We start from the raw sequence: 18862 nt of genomic DNA, 5'->3' as shown, positions 1-18862 counted from the left end.
AATCCAAAATAACCTTGCCAGTCTGACATGTTGTGCACTCTTCCCAGACTCTTACTATAGTCACAATTCCGCTGCATGCTATATTTTATTCCAGTGTACCATAGGTTGGTACCATATTTAGTTCCTGTTAACTTCCAAGGAGTGAAATAATGTATTAAGAGTCACACTCCTGAGTGCTTTCCTATTACTCTGCATAATATAATTTTAAATTACTTTGGAATCCAGCTACCCATGATGGCTCTTGATATTATTAAAAGAAGTGGCCTCCCCAAGCCAATAATCATACAAAACACTTCAGAATTTACATAAATTGTCCCACCTTATCTTGTTGCATTGACTTCCCTGTTTAGGGTGTAGTTCTTATGTAATGGAACTAGAAAGTGGACTACTGCCTGGGGGTATAAAAACTACCAATCTGCACAGGGCAGGTTGGGGATAAGCCATCTCTCCAATAAGACGGTGCACTCGAGAACACGTTGCAAATTAAACAATAAAAACAATTAAGAAAAGCTAAAATTCAGTACATAAAGTCAATAAAAAGTGTACAATTCATAAGATACTCATACAAAGCAATAATGAAAGGTTAAAAGAAATTGAGAGACCAAAGATATATTTTTTAAAGCGATTTGTGAAAGAGAAGGATTTCTTACAATTAATAGTGTTCGCTAGCAGCGTTATAAGTGTCTATTCATGTACTGTGTGGTCGCTCCTTGTTTGGTTTTCATGTCCTTAGGTAATGGACCTAAGAGCAGACTACTGCCTGGGAACAGTAAACTACCAATCCGCACATAGCAGGTCGAGGATAAACCATATCTCCGTAAGACTGTACAATAGAGAACATGTTGCAAGTTAAACAGTAAAACAACTGGGAAAAGTTAAAGTTCAGTGAATCAGTCCACTAAAACTGTACAATTCCTAAGCTAGTCATACAAAGCAATAATGACAGGCTAAATAAAGCACCACCTGCTTCCCCTCCTTCCCCAGATCTCAGACCTCCCTTGGCCCCCTCTTCCCTTCGCTCCTAAATCGAATGAGGTCTCTAGACAAGTCCTCTCTATGAAAATGTCTCCCCCCAAACAGGTGCTCCCCTGATCCTCCAGAAATATCAAGGACAACATTGCCTCCTTTGCGCCACCCCTGGCCAATTTCTGTAAAAACCGCTTTGCCACTGGCTCCTTCCTGCTACCCCTCAAGTACTCCCTTGTGCAACCTCTCCTCAAGAAGCCCTCTGCCAAGCCCTCCTGCCCGGCTAACTACAACCCTATCTCCATTACCACCTTCCTGGGCAAACTCTTGGAGAAGCTGGTCATCTCCAAACGGATCTAACACACTGAATCTGTTGGTTGTCTCCAAGACCACCAGTCAGGCTTCAGAGCAGCCGGAGACACGGAAACTGCTCTACTGAACACCTGTGAAGACTTACTCTCAAATCGCAATTCCAACTCTCCTTCAGTTCTTATCCTTCTGGATTTTTCCTGTCTTCAACACACTAAATCATGCCACTTTGACGAATCGGCTCTGTGACACCCTTGGCATCATGGGCCTGGCACTGGACTGGTTGGCCCCATTCCTCTCTGACCGACCTTCACCAGTCCAACTGGGCCCTTTTCTCTCCCCTATCACTCTCCACCTGCAGCATCCCTCAAGGCTTTATCCTCTTGCCATGGCTCTTCAACATCTACATTGCCCCTCTGGACCACATGATCTCCTCCTTCTCTCCTCACTTCCAGTGGTAGGCAGGCATCATGCAGCTCTCCTTCAAGCTTCCCTCTACTGCCTTCTCCTCCTCCTCTCTCATCCCTGAATGTCTGACTTCTGTTCAGGCATGGTGTGCTGCCAATGATCTCTGCCTTAATGCCAGTAAGACTGAGATCCTCCTCACTGGGACCCCAGATCCCGCCTTCCCTACTACCATCTGGCCGCCCTCTATGCATTCCCTCCCCTCACCATCTTGTGAGGCAAAAAACCTTGGTGTCATCTTTGACTCCTCTCTCTATCCTTCTACCCTCACATCACAGACTTTGCCAAGAAGGCCCACTATCATATACACCTCCTCAGAAGCATTCTCCCATTCCTCACCTTCCCCATGAAACTCAATTCCTCCCTAGCTATGGTCCGGACTAAAGAAACAGCCTCTTCCTCAATCTTCCTTTATCCTCCCTTCGCCCACATCAAATAATCCATAATAGGACTGCAAGACTAATCCTTGGCCTCAAGCCCAGGGATCACATCTCTCTAGCACTAAAATCTTTCCACTTGCTCCCGGTTGCAGCTAGGATCAAGTTCAAGACCCTTTGCAGCATCCACAAGCCTTTTTGGGGCCTAGGACCCCACTACATATAATTCTCTCTCCCTAAATACCTCCATGATAGAGCCCTGCGGTCTTCCAGCCCCAACTCTCTGCACATCAGACACTTCTCTAAGCAGAGATTGGGGTGTAGATCTCTCTCCTCCACAGGAGCCTCCCTCTGGAATGTCTCCCTACCCCTCTCAGGCTTAAACCGGATCTCCTTAAGTTCCGGAAACTCCTCATGTTCCTTCCCTCTCCCCCCTCTCTGCTAATCACCCCCTTCTGCCGCTGTGACTGGGTGTCTGGTTCCCTCTGAGTCGTACAGGGCACCTGGCCCCCTCCCGCCCAGTCCACTCCCCTCCCCTCACTTAGCATGTGTGCCCTCATCCCCTGCAATCCCTAGCACATGCCCTCCTGGCCTCCCCTACCACTCGCCTAGCCCCTGTTTCCCCCACTCTCCCCTTTCACTTACACTCTCTCCTCTTTACCCTGCACTTCCCTAACCACCTTTGCACTTCTCAATTCGTGCATGCCGGCACCTCCCTCACACTTCCTGTTACTGTACTTGCACGATCCGAATGTCACAAGACCTAGTTGGACTGTTATTGTTGTCTTTCTAACTTGTCCCCCTCAAATACCCTTTTTTATGTCGTGTGGTGCCTTTAAACAGCATTTGTTGTACAAATACCCAATCAAATAAATACATAAATAAATAAATAAATAAATAATAAAAAAGGTCCGTACTGTTGCTCTTCCTCTTCTAGCATTTCTTTGAGAAATTTAAGCTCGCTTTGCAGGGAAACGTTTGTCTCCTGATAGGAATCCAATGCTTTCATCTTTGCTAGAAGAAGATCTTGCATTTCCTAAAAGAGAAAAAAACACAACCGTGACACTGGGAATGGGAATGTTTACTAAGAGCTTCTTATAAGTTTCTAAACAGAAGATAAAAGGTGTAAATTACAATATAATACATATATCATATCTAGGTGTATAAAAGTCAGTTGTATATTTTATTTTGGTTGAATCAAACCAGAGCAGTGCAACACAGCAATAAATACTTCATTCACATATTTAATTTTTTGTGCTAGAAAGAAGTTAAAACAAAATTCGATTATATCAAAATAAATTCAAAATCACCCAGCTATCGAATTTCAACTATATCATATTAATGTCGAAACACAGGATGCTCCAAAACAACCTAAAATAGCTATAACTAGGCAACCAATATGATAATGCATTAACAAGGTGACTGTTCCATACCATATGCCCAACCCAATCTGTTCGCTACCCACTTTCATCACAACTTTACAACGCTCCCATAAACGATACTTAAGGTGCAACAACTGATTGGTTCATACAGCTATTGCAACTGGCATAAAATGGCATAATGACAAGGTGCAACCTGGAGAATTCAGCCAGAGTAAAACAATGGGGCTAAGCAGTTGTTTAAAATGTAACTCTCACAGAATCAGCACTTGTATGTTTTACTGGGCTCTTTATTTTATTTATTTTTAACAAAAAATGCATTCTATGTTCAACTTCTCCAGCGACAGCACACAAAAGTCATGGAAAGTCTCTGCCATCTGGCAAAAACAGAGTTTAGCTCAAGAAACTTGAAGTGCAACCAAGTGAAAAGTCATCGATGCTTGGTTCAAGGTGATCACATCCCAATAGCAACAATTAACTTTGTGAAAGTTGTTCGAAGTTTTAACCAGTTCCTGTTCCTCCCTAACAAGCAGGCGTTTTGGCATAAAGGAACTCTTGATACCGCCGACAGCGCCTTTGCTCAAATTACTCAAATACAAAAAATCAGCCACCTGATTGGACCATTTCTTTTACCCAGTCCTTCTTCAGCATGACCCACCCAGGCAATCTGTTGGGCATGCTCACTCGTCCATATTTCAGAAATGTGAATGGTTAGAATGATCAGTATGATTAGCTAGGTGAAATAGGATTTGTCAGCACTTTCAAAACAAGATCAGAAAAGGAGCTACACATGATTGGAGGAAAAGTTTGGGAGTCACAAAGGTAATTTCCAAATGGAGTTGTCGTGGCTGAATTGGAGCTGATCAGCATACTTAAACCCCAAAATGCCAGCCCCATAAAAGGAAGCAGCATAAGCCTTAGCTGCATACACTTGCAAGATAAAATGTACAGGCCGGACTTGAATATTCTTTAATGACAGGTTTGAGGTTATACAGTGAACTACAAAACCTCGACCCCAGGTAATCACATTCACAGACACATGCAATATGAGGATCTGAGTACCCCCGACTGGAGGGGAATCCTCTTTGGTCTCACGCAAAACTTTAAACAGTATGTTTGTGAGAAGAGTAAACCATAGCTCTCAACCATTTGTGTCGCAAAGGCGGGTGAAATCACCCGATTTTGTTTTTGACGGGTGAGACACCCATTGGAATGAATGGGCCTGCAGGAGGTTTGGCGGGTGAGTCAGCCCTCTACAAGGCGGGTGAAACCCGCCAAAAGCGTGTGAGTTGAGAGCTATGGTAAACAGAAGTGGTGCAAGGACACAACTTTGGCGTACCCCCGTTCAATGGGAAAAGTGTCTGTGACGCAGATATGGGTGTGCACGCAGGTGCTGTGCCTTTCATGTGTGCATTGCTTTTCTTCTTCCCCTTTGTGCACCTTGTATGCTGCTTGTGGGGGCCACGTGTCCTTGATGGTGTCACATGTGTAGTGATGTCGCTGTGTCCATTCTGTATGCTTGGCTCTTGGTATTATTATTTTTGCACTTGCGCCTCCCAATGTCACTGGACCTAGTAAGATCGCTGTTTTGTTCTCCCCTGTTCCCCTCCCTTGCCTTGTCGCGCTCTGAAACACTTGTGTACGAGTGCGATGGAAATAAAATATCAATATCAATATTATATTTATTGAGTGCGGACCTAGCTTCCAACAGCAATCGAGCGCTTTACAGAGGTACACAACATTTCAGATGCATAACGGAGGGACAGAGATCTAGATCTAGTGTGTAGAGGAGGAGCCAAGTACCCCCACCTCAACCACTTCATCCATATTACCTGAATGTTGGAAAACAGAGTATATGACATATGTAGAACAGTTAAAACGACAAAGGCCAAAAGGAATCCTAGAGGCAAGGTTCCCATTGAGAAAACTGTATCTGCATACAAGAAAATATGATGGCTGTTTGAATGAAATCCCGGAAGAAGCAGAGCAAGGGAATGGTCAAGGTGAATGGTGACATCATACAGACCTGAGCTGACGTGCCTAGAAGAGATGCAGAGATTAGAGAATGCAGATATTCTATAAAGCATCAAGAAAGAATCAAGGAAAAGGTACATCTTGGTATCAAGGTGAAGAAGCTTATGCCATAAAATGGATGAAGATATCAAGTCAGTTTTTACATGTACAGATGCAAAAAAAAGTAAGCAGACGAAGTATTCTTGAGGCTAGCTTTACAGTGAATAGATTGCGGCATGCACCAATTAATACATAAATGCATAAGGAGTAAAGGATGGCTGTTTCCATTACGTGTTATAGCAGAGTTGGACTAAAAAAAGGAAGTCCTCATTTACAGTGTGGCGCAGTAAGAAATCACCTGAATTAAAAGTGAATCTCGAACAAATGAGGCTGGTTGATCCATGAAGTCAAGCCAAGAAGCAAAAGTCTGTCTTTTCAGGTTGGAATGAGCTGACATTGGATACAGAATGGTGTGAAAGAACAGCTCCTGTTCAGAAGGCATGAACAAAACGCAGACGACGTCAGAGGTCTATTAAAAAATAGTATTTCTAAGACAGTAAAAGCTTGAAATCAATGTCTATAGTGAGGGGAAAGATGAAGTTGGATGAGCAACATGCTCACACTTACGCATGAGAGCAGAGCGTGCTGTAGAGGAGGTCCCAAATATGGCCTACACTCCAGCCTTGCATGTCGAAATGCCAGAAGCATAATCGCCAAGATATGTGACGTATAAGGAGCAAATGAACCAACAGAGAGCCACGGGGGGGGGGCTCTGTCCAGTACCCATCAGAAGGACATGTATACCTATTGAAGCGCCAATAACAAGACAACCGTGGGCTGCAAGGTATCCACTGAGACAACCATACCAGCAGATGACACGAAACGAAGACTACTTACAGACTGTCCCCAAAGAGGCCCACAGAGCCTAAATGGAAGGCAATTGGTGACGACATAAGAGCCTAGACGTGACGTACAGATAACCATAAAACGTCAATCAAAGGGAAGGTATACAAGGACGAATTGTAAAGAATAATGATGTGACAGACGTATAAGAAGATACCACGTTGCAGCACAAAGAACGTACCCAGGATCGAATTGTGCAACTGACTGAATGCATGTAAATAGGGTGGGAACGCAAGAAGCTAAGTAAACGATACTGCTTGCAATGCTTAGTAGAAGCTTAGAGAGGCATGCACCAATTATATATCTACCTCAATGAAACATGCTACACAAGTGCAACTCCATCTTGTGAAGCAGAAGTAAGCCCAGGCTACAAGGGGCCATCAAGGCCGAGACTCATATTCCAGCTAAAGCCAGAAGAGAAGAGCGGAATCGAAACTCAGCAAGAAGTAGGTCATGCTTGGGAATTTGAGGCCAACTCCAGGAAGGGAGGAGAGCAGCAACTCTGAAGAACCGAAGCTTCAGAGTATGACTGCCAGCCAGTGAAGGTCGAGATAAGGAGGCCCCAGGCAGGTGGCTAGGCTGAACAAAGAATCAAATATGCGAAAAGAAGAAGTTGGGAGTTGAAGCGAGACAGGTGATCCCATCATTGATGATTACCATTTGTTTCCCCGTTTTTTGTACTTGTCATTAAACGGACTTACCTTTGCCAAACTATTAAGTTGTCCTTATTAGAGCGTGTCGGAGTAAGTGAATCCTGCACCCTAACCTCCTGAAGGTGCAGCTATCTTGTTTTACAGGTACTAGAGGGTGAGCTCTGACCTATGGGCCCGTCAGAGGACACTCCGCCCTCCTGTACACTTGATAGCGTGAGGATGGTTCGACCATCAACTATTGATTAATTAATACTAAGACACCCATAGACCAACGGCACGAAGTAACTCTAGGCCTTCGGCAATATCACAAGTCCTTCGCCATTCGGCTGAGTAGAGTGAAAAGCTTCCTGTGGACAATGATAGAAGTAAGCCCATCAAATCTGCAGTAGCTCTGAAGGAACCTGCCTTTCCAAGCATAACCCTTCTCATTCCCACGGGCAGCGGATCGGACGAAAAGACCACAAGAGGCGGGAAAAAGGAGGGGTGGTGATCCTGAAGTTTTCAGAGAGGAAAAGGTGCGAGTGGTGAGTGAAACAATAAACTCATTACTTTGGCAAATGTCTTCTAGGCATTAGAACAAGTAAGGGAAAGGTAACGGAGGGTGGCGCAGGAAATAAAAATAGTCAGATGTAGAGAAGACTGTATATATATAAGGGGTTAATGACTCTAGCATAAGGGATAAAAAGTAAGGTTACCAGGAGGACACCCGAGAGGAAAAAGTAAGGTTACCGGGAGGGCAGCCGAGAGAAAAAAGTAAGGATTTGCCTTGTTCCTGCGCTTTAATACAGTGGTCAGAAGAAACGTGAACTGAGAGCCCACATAATGGGGGACGATTAGACTATGGTGACGATTAAAGACGGCACTAAAGGGGTTTGTTTAAACCCCATGTCGGGGTATTGATTAGAAGACAGGTAATGTGAGTCCAGCTGGTATCCGTCTAGTCTGTCAAATGTCTGTCATGCGTGTCCTGTTATATGTCAAATGTGAAGAACTGTATTGTTGATTGTTTGAAATGAAGTTTGGGCTTTACGCGATTCCGTATTTAAGAGGGAATCGCCAATGAATTGATGTTCTTGATGTGATGATATAGAATTTGGCGAGAAAGGGTGGATTGGAGCTTGCGTATTTGGTGCTCGCTCATACTGTTGGACGTGTGAAAAAAAAGCATAAAATATTGTTGGTAACGAAAGTTGAGAATGGAGGAGGTTACGCCACTTGCCCATTTGTGCAAGCAATTGCCCAAACACGCACCCAAGCTTAAGAAGTATAGCGCGGAGTGGGTTAAGGCTACCGCCCATAAAATGTTCATGCCGCGGCCACAGAACGGGTCTTTATCTAAAGCCGTTTTACAGCATATGACGACATATCTGCATGCCACATACACAGGCAAGAAAATAGAGAAATGTCTTGCTGTTCTAGAACTGTGGAAAATGTTTGAACAGCCAAATGAGGAAGAGCCTCCTGCAGACTGGATACTAAATGTATGCACGGGGGGGGTGAGACGCCTACCGCGGCACCAGCCCTGCCTGACCCAGAGATTGAGGGGAGTAAGTCAGAGGGCCTCTACCCATTAAGAGAGCTTAAGGCAGCTAAGGGGTACAGCAACCCCACGTATGAGTCACCTACGTACAGTAGTGATGAATTCAAGGAGAAGGAGCAGAAAATTAATCATACCTCCGCAGTCCCGAGGGACCAGGAGAGACGCGATGATGAAGGGAAGGGCGAGGCACAGATTAGTGCACCTCTCGCTAAGGAAAGAGCGAGAAAGAAATGGAAGGGAAGCAAAGGCAGAACTCATGTGATAGTATTAGCAAAAGACGAATGGATGGGAGGACAGATATTGCTGAAACTTGATGGTAAACGAAGTGATGATATAAGGCTGAGAGAGAAGGCCGATGAGGCACAGAGAAGGGAAAAGGAGAAGGAAAAGGAAATGAGGGACAAAAGAATGAAAAAGAAAGATAGGCTGAGGCAAGAACAGCTATATCGCGAAGAGCAAGGAAAACCGCTCAGTCGCAAACAATGTGTAGCCTATGCACAGTACAGACAGAACATGGAAAGGTTGGAAGAAGAGCAAAGAGTATGTGAAAAGAGAATAAGGAGACGGGAAGATGAGGAAGTTAGAAGGGCAAATGAACGTAGGAATGAGAGAAGAAAAGAAGAAGATAATACTAGAGAAGAAGCGAGGAAGCGCAAGGAAGTCGATGATGATATAGAACGCAAACGTAGAGAGAGGGCACAGGATCTTGAATATTTGGAGCGGAAAGTTAAAAAACCCAATCCTGTAGTAGAATGGGAAGACATTGAAGAAAAGAATAATTCTACCCTGCAAATGAGTCAGTATCAGGCACGAATGAGACAAACATTGAAGATGACTTTGACACCAGAAGCATCGGGGAAACGATTGATGAAATATACGATGAAATGGGGTTTGAACAAATTTCCCAAAGGGGAAGGGAAGACGAGCGCTTGGAAAGCATACAGCTGAGGATGTCACCCGAAGTAGTGGGAGCAGGGGACTGTCCCTGGACGGACTAGAAATTAGTAAGAATGAAGAAGATGCAAGGAGTTGCGTGAAATGGGAACAATCAGCGTCCGACTCCGGTGGGGAAATGGAGGACGAGACACACGAAGAAGGGAGACGGCACGAGAAGCGGCTCCCAAGGGACCAAGGGGTACGTTGGTCAGATGCTAGCGAGTCCACACCTAGGGCATTGGAGTCCGCCGCGCAGCCTGGCTGACATGAGGGAATACCCTGCCGTCAGAGGTTGAAGCCAGCACCTGCCTATGTAGACAGATTGAGGACATTGCCAGGCAGACGGCGATGCAGGAATGCTACCCCAGCGATAGACAGGAGAGCTATGGGGAAAGAGAAGGAAGACTGCACATTTCAGTTCCCGCTGCTGGAAAAGGGGGGCGCAAGACCACAATATATTCCATGGCCACACATGGATCGAGAGAACTTGAAAAACAAGCTTCCAATGTGGACATCGGGAGCCGGGAAATGGATACATGAGTTCGAAAAAAATGACAGAGGGTGTCACGTTGGCTATAGGGGACATTAAAGGTCACCTGATCGGCATACTGGGTGAGAGAGCAGACGATGTGTGGAAGCGGGCTGGGTACCCTGGGGTAACCATAATTAACACTACCCATGACGGAGCACCATTCAATAATTGTAAAGCAGCAGTGTGGAAAGCGCTATGAGTGCTGTTCCCAGACACTTCCGATATGGGAGCTATAATGACTCGAAAAATGGGAGCTATAATGACTCGAAAAATGAAAGAGTCAGAGAATCGTTTGATATATATCCAGAACTTTAAAGACGTATGGGTGCTCGAACGCATGAATCTTGGTCGAAATCCATCACTGTATTCTACCACATATTGTGTCAAGAGTTGCCAGAACCAGTGCAAAAACAGCTAAAGAAATTGGTAGGAGTAGAAGATAAACCTTGGGCCGCAATACAGTTAATAATTGCGCACTACTATAGATTGTTGCAAGAGAAGAATCTAAAAAAGGAGGCAACTCGTAAGGGTTAGGAAGCGAAGCTGGTGCAAAAGAAACTCTCAAAGTACGCTCTCGAAGGAGCCATGTTGACAAGCCCAGCTGAACCGAGTACAAAACAAGCGACTAACCTATCGCAGAATAACCAGGGTAACACAGGATTTTACCCGAGGGGAAGGGGATTTAGAGGAAGAGGATGGCAGAGTAATCAGGGAGGGTTTCAGGGTAATCCGGGAGGTTTCCAGAATAATCAAGGGGGTTTTCAAAACACGCAGATGGGCAGTCCAGATATGCCAAATGGGCAGATGGCCCGACCACCGCCAGTATGTTAGCTGTGTGGAGTGACAGGACATGTGGCATGCGTGTGCAGAAGTCAAGGCGCGTGGCAAAATGGACAAGGAATGGGAACAGGCATGGTGAACCTGTCTGCTTTCCCGCAACAGGGCGGTGCACAGAATCACACAGTGCAGCAGCAAGCACCAGGCGTGCAGCAAGGTGCGCAGCAAGGGGTACAATCCTTGAACATGGAGAACTTGCCACAAGGGCAATCCCAACAGCACCGCCACAAATATCACAGGGAATAAACTCCGGAGGGGGAAACAACCCTGGAAATGGAGGACCGAATTTATACATGAAATAGGACAGCTAGCTGGGAACCCTGATGTGTTCTATCCTATCAGTGACACCAAACCCTAACAGGGAACCTAGGGTAAATGTCGTCATAGGGGGGAAAGAATATCCCTTCTTAGTTGACATGGGTGCAACAGGCTCGTGCATACGAGAAGGCAAGTTTTCCTTGTCCGGCCAGGCCATAGATACTCAGAGTTTTACAGGAGCTCATAGTAGAGTTCCCTTTACAGACAATCTGCCAGTCTCTGTAGGGGATTGTGAGATGAATGTACCCTTATTATATTCACGTCAGACCCCAGTAAACATTTTGGGTCTGATTTAATGACAAAATTGAATATGACTATATCATTCACAGAGGAGGGCATAGTATGCTCCACTCCAGGAATGTATTATTCTAACGTGTGCGAAATGATCAGAGCATACTCCGGACGCATAGCCATGAGAGCTATACCATTAGACCCGGAGGTCTTCGCATATGGCGTGGTGTGCTTATGATGGGATTGCCAAGCCTCGCAGATAAAACTATGAGAACCCCTGATGAGGCATGAAGAAGAGGGACAAGTATTTCCCTTATCGATACATATTGCATCAGTATGAGGGAAGGTAGTAATGGTCGAAGGGTACGATGATGAAGGCAGACAATGGTGTGCAATTATCGCCATTGAAGAAGGGTACCGAGTGACTGACATCACCGATGATGATCTGTTCAAAGAACACCCTGACCTAGAAGAGACTAGGGTGGAGGTGGGTCACATATTTTGGGTCAAAATGATCAAACGAGAAGTGCCACAGAGAATGATGTTGGCGCTGATCCGCCCCATATACTTTGATGACGATATGGCCCAGATGCCTGTCTCAGTATGGACTACAGGACCCTACGACATAGGCCTCCTCAAGGGGGCAGGAGAAGTGAAAATAAAACTGAAACCAGGAGCAATTTTACCAACAGCGCGACAATATCCCATGTCCAGAGAAGCGGATGAAGGGATTGCAAAGACAATTTCCGCTATGATCGAGCAGGGCATCCTAGTGACGTCAGAATCACCCTGTAATATGGGGATTTATCCCATCAAGAAATCAAAGGGAGGGTCTTGGCGTTTAATCCAAGATTTAAGAGCATTAAACGATATTGTTGAAGCCGAGTTCCCTATAGTCCCTAATCCATCTACCATCTTGTGTAGCATACCGATCGAGGTGAAGTACTTCACGGCGATTGATTTGAAGAATGCTTTTTTCTCAATCCTGCTGCACCGTGACTCACAAGATCTGACGTCCTTCACGTTCAGACAAATGCGCCTAAAAAGAATGAGGTTGCCACAGGGGTATTGCGAGTTCCCGTCCATTTTTGCAAATGGACCTAGGCAATATTGCAGTAGACAGTGTTGCTTTGCAGTATGTGGATGACATTCTGATCTGCAGCACCACTGAAGAGCAATGCAGGCGCGATTCTATCCAGCTACTGACTATATTGGCTGAGAAAGGATATAAGGTTGACAAAGAAAAGTTACAATATTGTCAACAAGAAGTGCTGTACATAGGCCAGCTAATCTTGCATGAGGGGAAAAAGGTCACCCCAGAAAGGGCTGAAGCTATCATGAACACGGCTAAACCGCTCAAACAAAATGCATAAAACAAATGCAGAGCTTCCTAGGCCTGTGCAACTATGTTAGGGCATGGGTCTTCGATTACAGCTCATAAACCAAGCCCTTGCTCCAGCCCTGAAGAAGGCCCAAGCGACAAAAGAATAAATTGAATGGACTGAAGCGATTGGAAGAGGGGTTCACAGAACTAAAGAGAGCAATTTGCGCGGCTCCAGTTCTCGGGATTCCTAATTATGCAGAGGGATTCTACCTGTTCTCGCACACGAATGGCAATGTTATGACGACAGTACTCGCTCAAAAAACCTTGTTGGGGTACAAGCCCCTGGCGTTTTACAGTGGGAATCTGGACCCAGTAATGAGAGGCCAGTACCCCTGCAAACAAAGCTTAGATGCTGCAGCGTTTGCCATAGAGAAGGCGACAACCGTTGTAATGGGATGCTCCATGACGTTATATGTTGAACACTCATTATTTGCCATATTAGAGAAACCAAAAGGAACATTGACATCTCAAAGGGCATCTGCCTAGGAGGTGATCATACCAAATCCATCGATCAAAATAGTTCGATGTAAAAAAGTGAACCCAGCCACGTTCATAGCTGAACCAGTCACTGAAGGTGAGCCGATACATGACTGTGCAAACTACGAAGAATTCTATGATGAAATCCCCAGGATAAAAGAAAATGCCCTGGCGGGAGGTGAGATCGTTTTCATTGACGGTTCTTTGAGAATCAATCAAGAAGACGGACAAAGATATACGGGCGTTGCCGTAATAAAACACATAGTAAATGGAGAATTTCAAGTACTCGTTAGTGCACGAATACCATCTCATTATTCAGCACAGGCTGCAGAATTATTGGCGTCGATACTCGCCATTGAGAATCATGCAGACCAGGAAGTAACGGTGTACAGTGACTCTGCCTATGTGACGTCAACAATGCACGCAGGTTTGGCGCGCCGGAAAAGGAGGGGCTACCTCCGAGCGGACCGCACACTAGTCCAGCACGCAGCCTTATTGGACAGGCTGATCAAGGCACTACAGCTCTCAGTGGGCGTAGAGGTCGTAAAATGCGCCGCCCATACTCACGGGACAGATTTCGTCTCACGTGGAAATCACGCAGCAGACATGGAAGCCAAGCGTGTGGCATCTAAAAATGCGACAATCTTGAAAGTAGAGGTGGCACGCACCCATGAACGTATCATGGTAGCTCAGGCCACACCAGAGGCCTACAGTAATATGGGGCAAACTCAACTGATGGAGCTTCAAGGGGAGGCACCACAGGACCAAAAGAACCTGTGGAAGCGTCGAGGGTGTGCCTTAAACCCCTCAGATGGATTGTGGAGGCAAGACAGCACTGGTAAACTAGTAATGCCTGTAGCCCTACTAAAGAAAGCATTGGAGCAACTACATTATCCATTACACTTACCCAAAGAAAATCTTGCTGCAACGCTTGCAGAAGACTGGTTTATACCAAATTTAGCAGAGCATGTTGTATTCTTTATGGTGAACTGCATAATCTGCCAGCAATTCACCACTGGGCACACATTAAAAGTAGTGAGAGGAGTCAACCCCCAGCCAAATGGGCCATTTCAGCACATCGATTATGTCGACATGATTCAAGTATGTAACGGGTGCAGGTACTTAATTATAGTGGTGTGTCCATTCTCTAGATGGATAGAAGCAGATCCTTGTACACACCCAGACTCAACCTGTGCTGCTAAATTCCTAGTGAGGGAAGTATTCCCTAGATGGGGGGTGTGTGAGGTGATGAGATCAGATAATGGGGATCATTTTGTAAATACAGTTTTTGAACAGATTAGCTTTTTGCTTGGTATAAAGCACAAGTTCTCGTTGGCGTATCATCCAGAGGGGAATGGTATATGCGAGAGGCTCAACGGCTTGTTAAAGGAAAGGATAGCCAAGTTGAAGCTTACTCTAAAGAAGGGATGGCTGCACTGTCTACCACTGGCATTGTGTGCACTTCGGAACCAACCAGGCTTTGACCATCATCTTACGCCGCACAAGATAGTCACAGGAAGGAGAATGAGGACCCCCTTACCCCTCGAGATAGAGCTAGATGTGATGCCCAGTCTACCCGAGAGGTCCTGGGAACCGCGTTATCAGAATATCTAAACTGCATGACATCAAGCCTCGCTGTCATTTCAGACCAACTGCAGCAATGACGAAAAGGGTGCAGCACAACACCAGACCCAGAGGGAGATGCTGAAACAGACACAGCTCAAGGCCTACGTGCACCCATCATCTTCCCTGGTGACACAGTACTGGTGAGGAATCACACAAAGAAAAGGTGGAACGAGCCAAGATTCAACAGCCCGTTCATCGTAGAGGACTGCACTCCCTCGGCCGTGAAACTGCAAGGCAGGAGAGCTTAGATTTTCCTAAATGACATTAAACCTTATATCGGTGAGATCCCTTTAGCTGCACCCCACCACGAAGAACCTACAGAGAACGGGAAAGAATCTCAGCACGTGCAGACGAGAGCCATGACGAGGAAGAAGGACGCATGAGCAGGAAAACCAAGACAAAGAACCCGGATACAAGTTGTGGCTTAAAACTGGACAGTTCCTCCAAGCAAAGGGGGATAAAGACATAACGAACACTCTGTGCATTCTAGTTGCAGGGTGAAGAAGAGAATTGCACATCTAAGCCACAACAAACTGATAATACGAACTTTTGAATCAGGCCGCATCCAGGCATTATTGGTAAACGAGACTTTGGTAAACTAAGAGCAAAAGTTAAGAGCATCACACAGTCACCTGAATCAACCAACACCCAGAGTTTGTTTTGCAGAACTTATGACATTCCCCAACAGGAATATCACAAGAGATGTGCTGTCCTGTTTTCAGTTAGTACTAGAGACATATCCATCGCTTGTAGGGAGAGTTACCAGTATCACTGATTTTGTCCAAAATCCTGCCAACAAGAAAGTAATCTGGCAACTACTGACTGTCATCGTGGAAGCCTTCATTGTAGTGCCTGAGTACGGTGATAAAGACACAGATGCTTCCTCCACAGGTGATCATAGATGAACTCACTTATACGCTTTTCTTTCGCATCATAGAGGAGTGCCCAGGACTCATCGGGAGAACTACGGATATTCTAACATATATCAGAGATCCAAGAAACAATGAGTATCTGAACCAACTGTGGATCAAGCTGAACTACATGGTCGCAATCCACGCAGCAGGAAAGTGCAGAGACTGTTCACGTCCAAAGAAAGGCCTGTGATTCAGAACCCAGCAAAGCAGGACAAATGTCCCTATCACAGGAGGACAGCAGGCTGGCTCATAATGTCCTATCTCGCCTAGTCACTGACTATCCAGAAATGGTGGGAAGGCCTGCAGATGTTGACGTCATCACTTTCCTCAGAGACCCTGCAAATGTCGCACATATGGGCACACTCCTCCACGGAATCATGCTCCAGGTGGAGCTATACCTGAGGAGATTCCAGTGAAACCGTCTGCCGAGGGACAGATCCAGGAGACGGAGACACAGTTCTTCATCTTTCCGCCGTGGGACAGATCGAGAAGAGCGGAGAAGAGAACTTCACCAGTTATTTTTTATTTTTTTTGTTATCTTTACTCACACTCTTGATGTGATTTTGAATGGTACCATATTTCAATTTTTTTCATTTTTTACCATTTTTTCACTTTTTTCCATTTTTCCAGTTTTCATTTTTCATTTCTTCGCATTTACACAATATCCAGCATGCCTTCAGGACTAAAGCAAATTCGGAGGGTGGACTGGGAATTGACCTATTTTGAATATGCATAATGAAAGTGACCACCAAAGAGGATAGTCTAACCTTTTTCCATAGTCTAGCAAGGGAACCGTATCCCGTATCCAGAGACAATCGTCACCCGCAAGAGGGGGGACACTTGCAAAGCACTTGACACTTTATGTTACAAACTTTCTGAAAGACAATAACGGAGTCAGCGAAAAGAATTAAAACCTCTGACATTTGACTCATGATTGAAATGGGGCCCCAGAACAGTAGCTTGGTCCTCCCGCAATCAGATGGAAGAAAATGCTGCAAACTGTCCTACCGAACAATAATGTGCATATGTATAGTTATTATTACGAATCCCCGAAAGCACCCAGACCCTAAATAGTCATTCCAGTTCCAAGAAAATCTGACAATAAAGTAAACTAACTAAAATTGAGTGTAATTAGCAGTGAGTCATACACACCTGAGGTAACGAATAAAGAGAAAAGCTGGAGACAAGGTCAGCGCGGAATGAATGAAAACATAGCACTGACCACTACACGCACACACACACTAAATGCATACGAGCTAGGGCAAGCGTCAATGGCTACAGAACCTCAAATTATGGCAACAGAAAGTAAGAAACTAGCTACCGAACAACTAGTTCCAGAAAATAGTGGAAGTGACCAAGAGGAAGCAAGCGAAAGGCCAACTGAAAAGATATAACCAAAGCACTCAAGAAGACAGAGGCCGCTGCAAAAGAATTCGCTGCAAAGACACAAATGCTGATAGACCATTTGTTCCCATTTATAGCCAGAACAAAGAAAGTGTATGAGGAACTGGAAAATAGAACCACAGTGACTATCGCAGCAAGCACATCAGTTCCTACGAGCACCAGGCCCACGATGAGGCCACACATAGGACAGACGATACACAGATGGTGGTTGAAGGAGCCCTACGGGAGAATGGAAGAGAAGAAGAGACACACAAAACCTCCATCTACCACAGCGATACAGGTAATGAAGCCTGCTCCTCCAACAAGCATGCCCGAGAATCCTCCAGCAAGAAAAAGTCACACAGACGCATTTAGAAACGTAGTTATAGCCAACTACAAAAAGACATTAAGAATCAAGAGAAACCCACATGAAAACAACAATGAGCTAAACGATTATCTAGACAGCACAGCACATCTAGGAAATAACATTTGGTACCAACACATGAAAGAGGTCGGAAGAAGAAAAGCTGAAGGAGAATGCTACGTCTGCACACTCCTACCGTACAGCATGGGAAAGTCCAAGATCTTCATGGCTGTAGAAATTGATGTCCCGACAGCACACTGTTTGTCACACGTAGCAATGTGCAACACCAGAGGACAATTCATGGGGAGAGATGCCCCACTGATATGGGCAACAGAAGCAGCATACCCTGATGAAGATGACTATATCCAAGACATCGAGACGAGAAACCGAGCTCACACCAGGAATCACGTGATTAGGTATGCAAAACCAGAAGCACAAGGAACAGGAAGATGGGAGATAAACCCGAGACTGAACGTCCAAGGAAAAACTCCAAAAGAAGCGCAAATTTGGAAAAATAGAGGCCAGATGCAGATTTGGGGAAGAGTGCTTTCCCCAGATGATGGGAAGCAGGAGTGTTGATATGCCGAGCGTGGATGGTCCTTGGAGCCTGCAAGGAAGCAATAGAAAACTCTCAAAAACCGTGCAAACCTCTATGGCCAAAGTTGGTGAAGTTACTAACATGGGTCGAAGATAGAGGAGAACCCCTGCAGATAGTGCCGCTGGAAAGCCAGAAATTATGCTTTAAGAATAATGGCACGAGGAAGATGGGAGAGAATCAGAACTGCGGACGGATCTTTGAAGCTCCAGATATGACTCACGGAAACGCAGTAATTATGGATCATTACTTGGCGTGTGGATCCAAAGCATACCATAACCAGATGGGAGTTACTGCAGACCATCAACAACACTATAAAAGGATTCAACGCAATCAAAGAAGAATTAAGAGCAATCCGATTGATGACCCTCCAGAACAGATATGTACTCGGCATGATCACTGCGATGGATGGAGGTGTTTGCACAAAAATCGGAGAATCATGTTGCACGTTTATACCTTCACATGATGAAGAAAATGGAACCTTAACAGAAGCCATAAGTATGCTGACAAACCTGCAGAATCAGATGATCAATGAAACTGACGAAGTTGATGATGACAGCTGGTTTGGAACACTGTTTCTATGGGTCCCACAATGGATGGCAGACATATTAAAAATTCTGGGAGCCCTGATAGTAATGATACTACTAGGATTTTGTGTTA

The 18862-nt window shown here is 45.2% G+C and overlaps 1 protein-coding gene across 2 annotated transcripts in view; it reads right to left on the bottom strand.

Moving 5' to 3' along the window:
* LMNTD1 (lamin tail domain containing 1) overlaps positions 1-18862 on the bottom strand; it is a 2112860-nt gene that overhangs the window by 646049 nt on the left and 1447949 nt on the right. For both annotated transcript variants that reach the window (XM_069628478.1, XM_069628479.1), the window contains exon 9: positions 3035-3153. In XM_069628478.1, coding sequence (XP_069484579.1) covers positions 3035-3153 — 119 coding nt within the window. The remainder of the gene's footprint in view (positions 1-3034; positions 3154-18862) is intronic.

Source organism: Ambystoma mexicanum, chromosome 12, assembly GCF_040938575.1.
Source record: "Ambystoma mexicanum isolate Mex_15411 chromosome 12, UKY_AmexF1_1, whole genome shotgun sequence".
In the NCBI taxonomy this organism is placed as follows: Eukaryota; Metazoa; Chordata; class Amphibia; order Caudata; family Ambystomatidae; genus Ambystoma; species Ambystoma mexicanum.
Note: the sequence above shows the minus strand (reverse complement) of the source record. Positions and strands in the feature narration are given on the sequence as shown.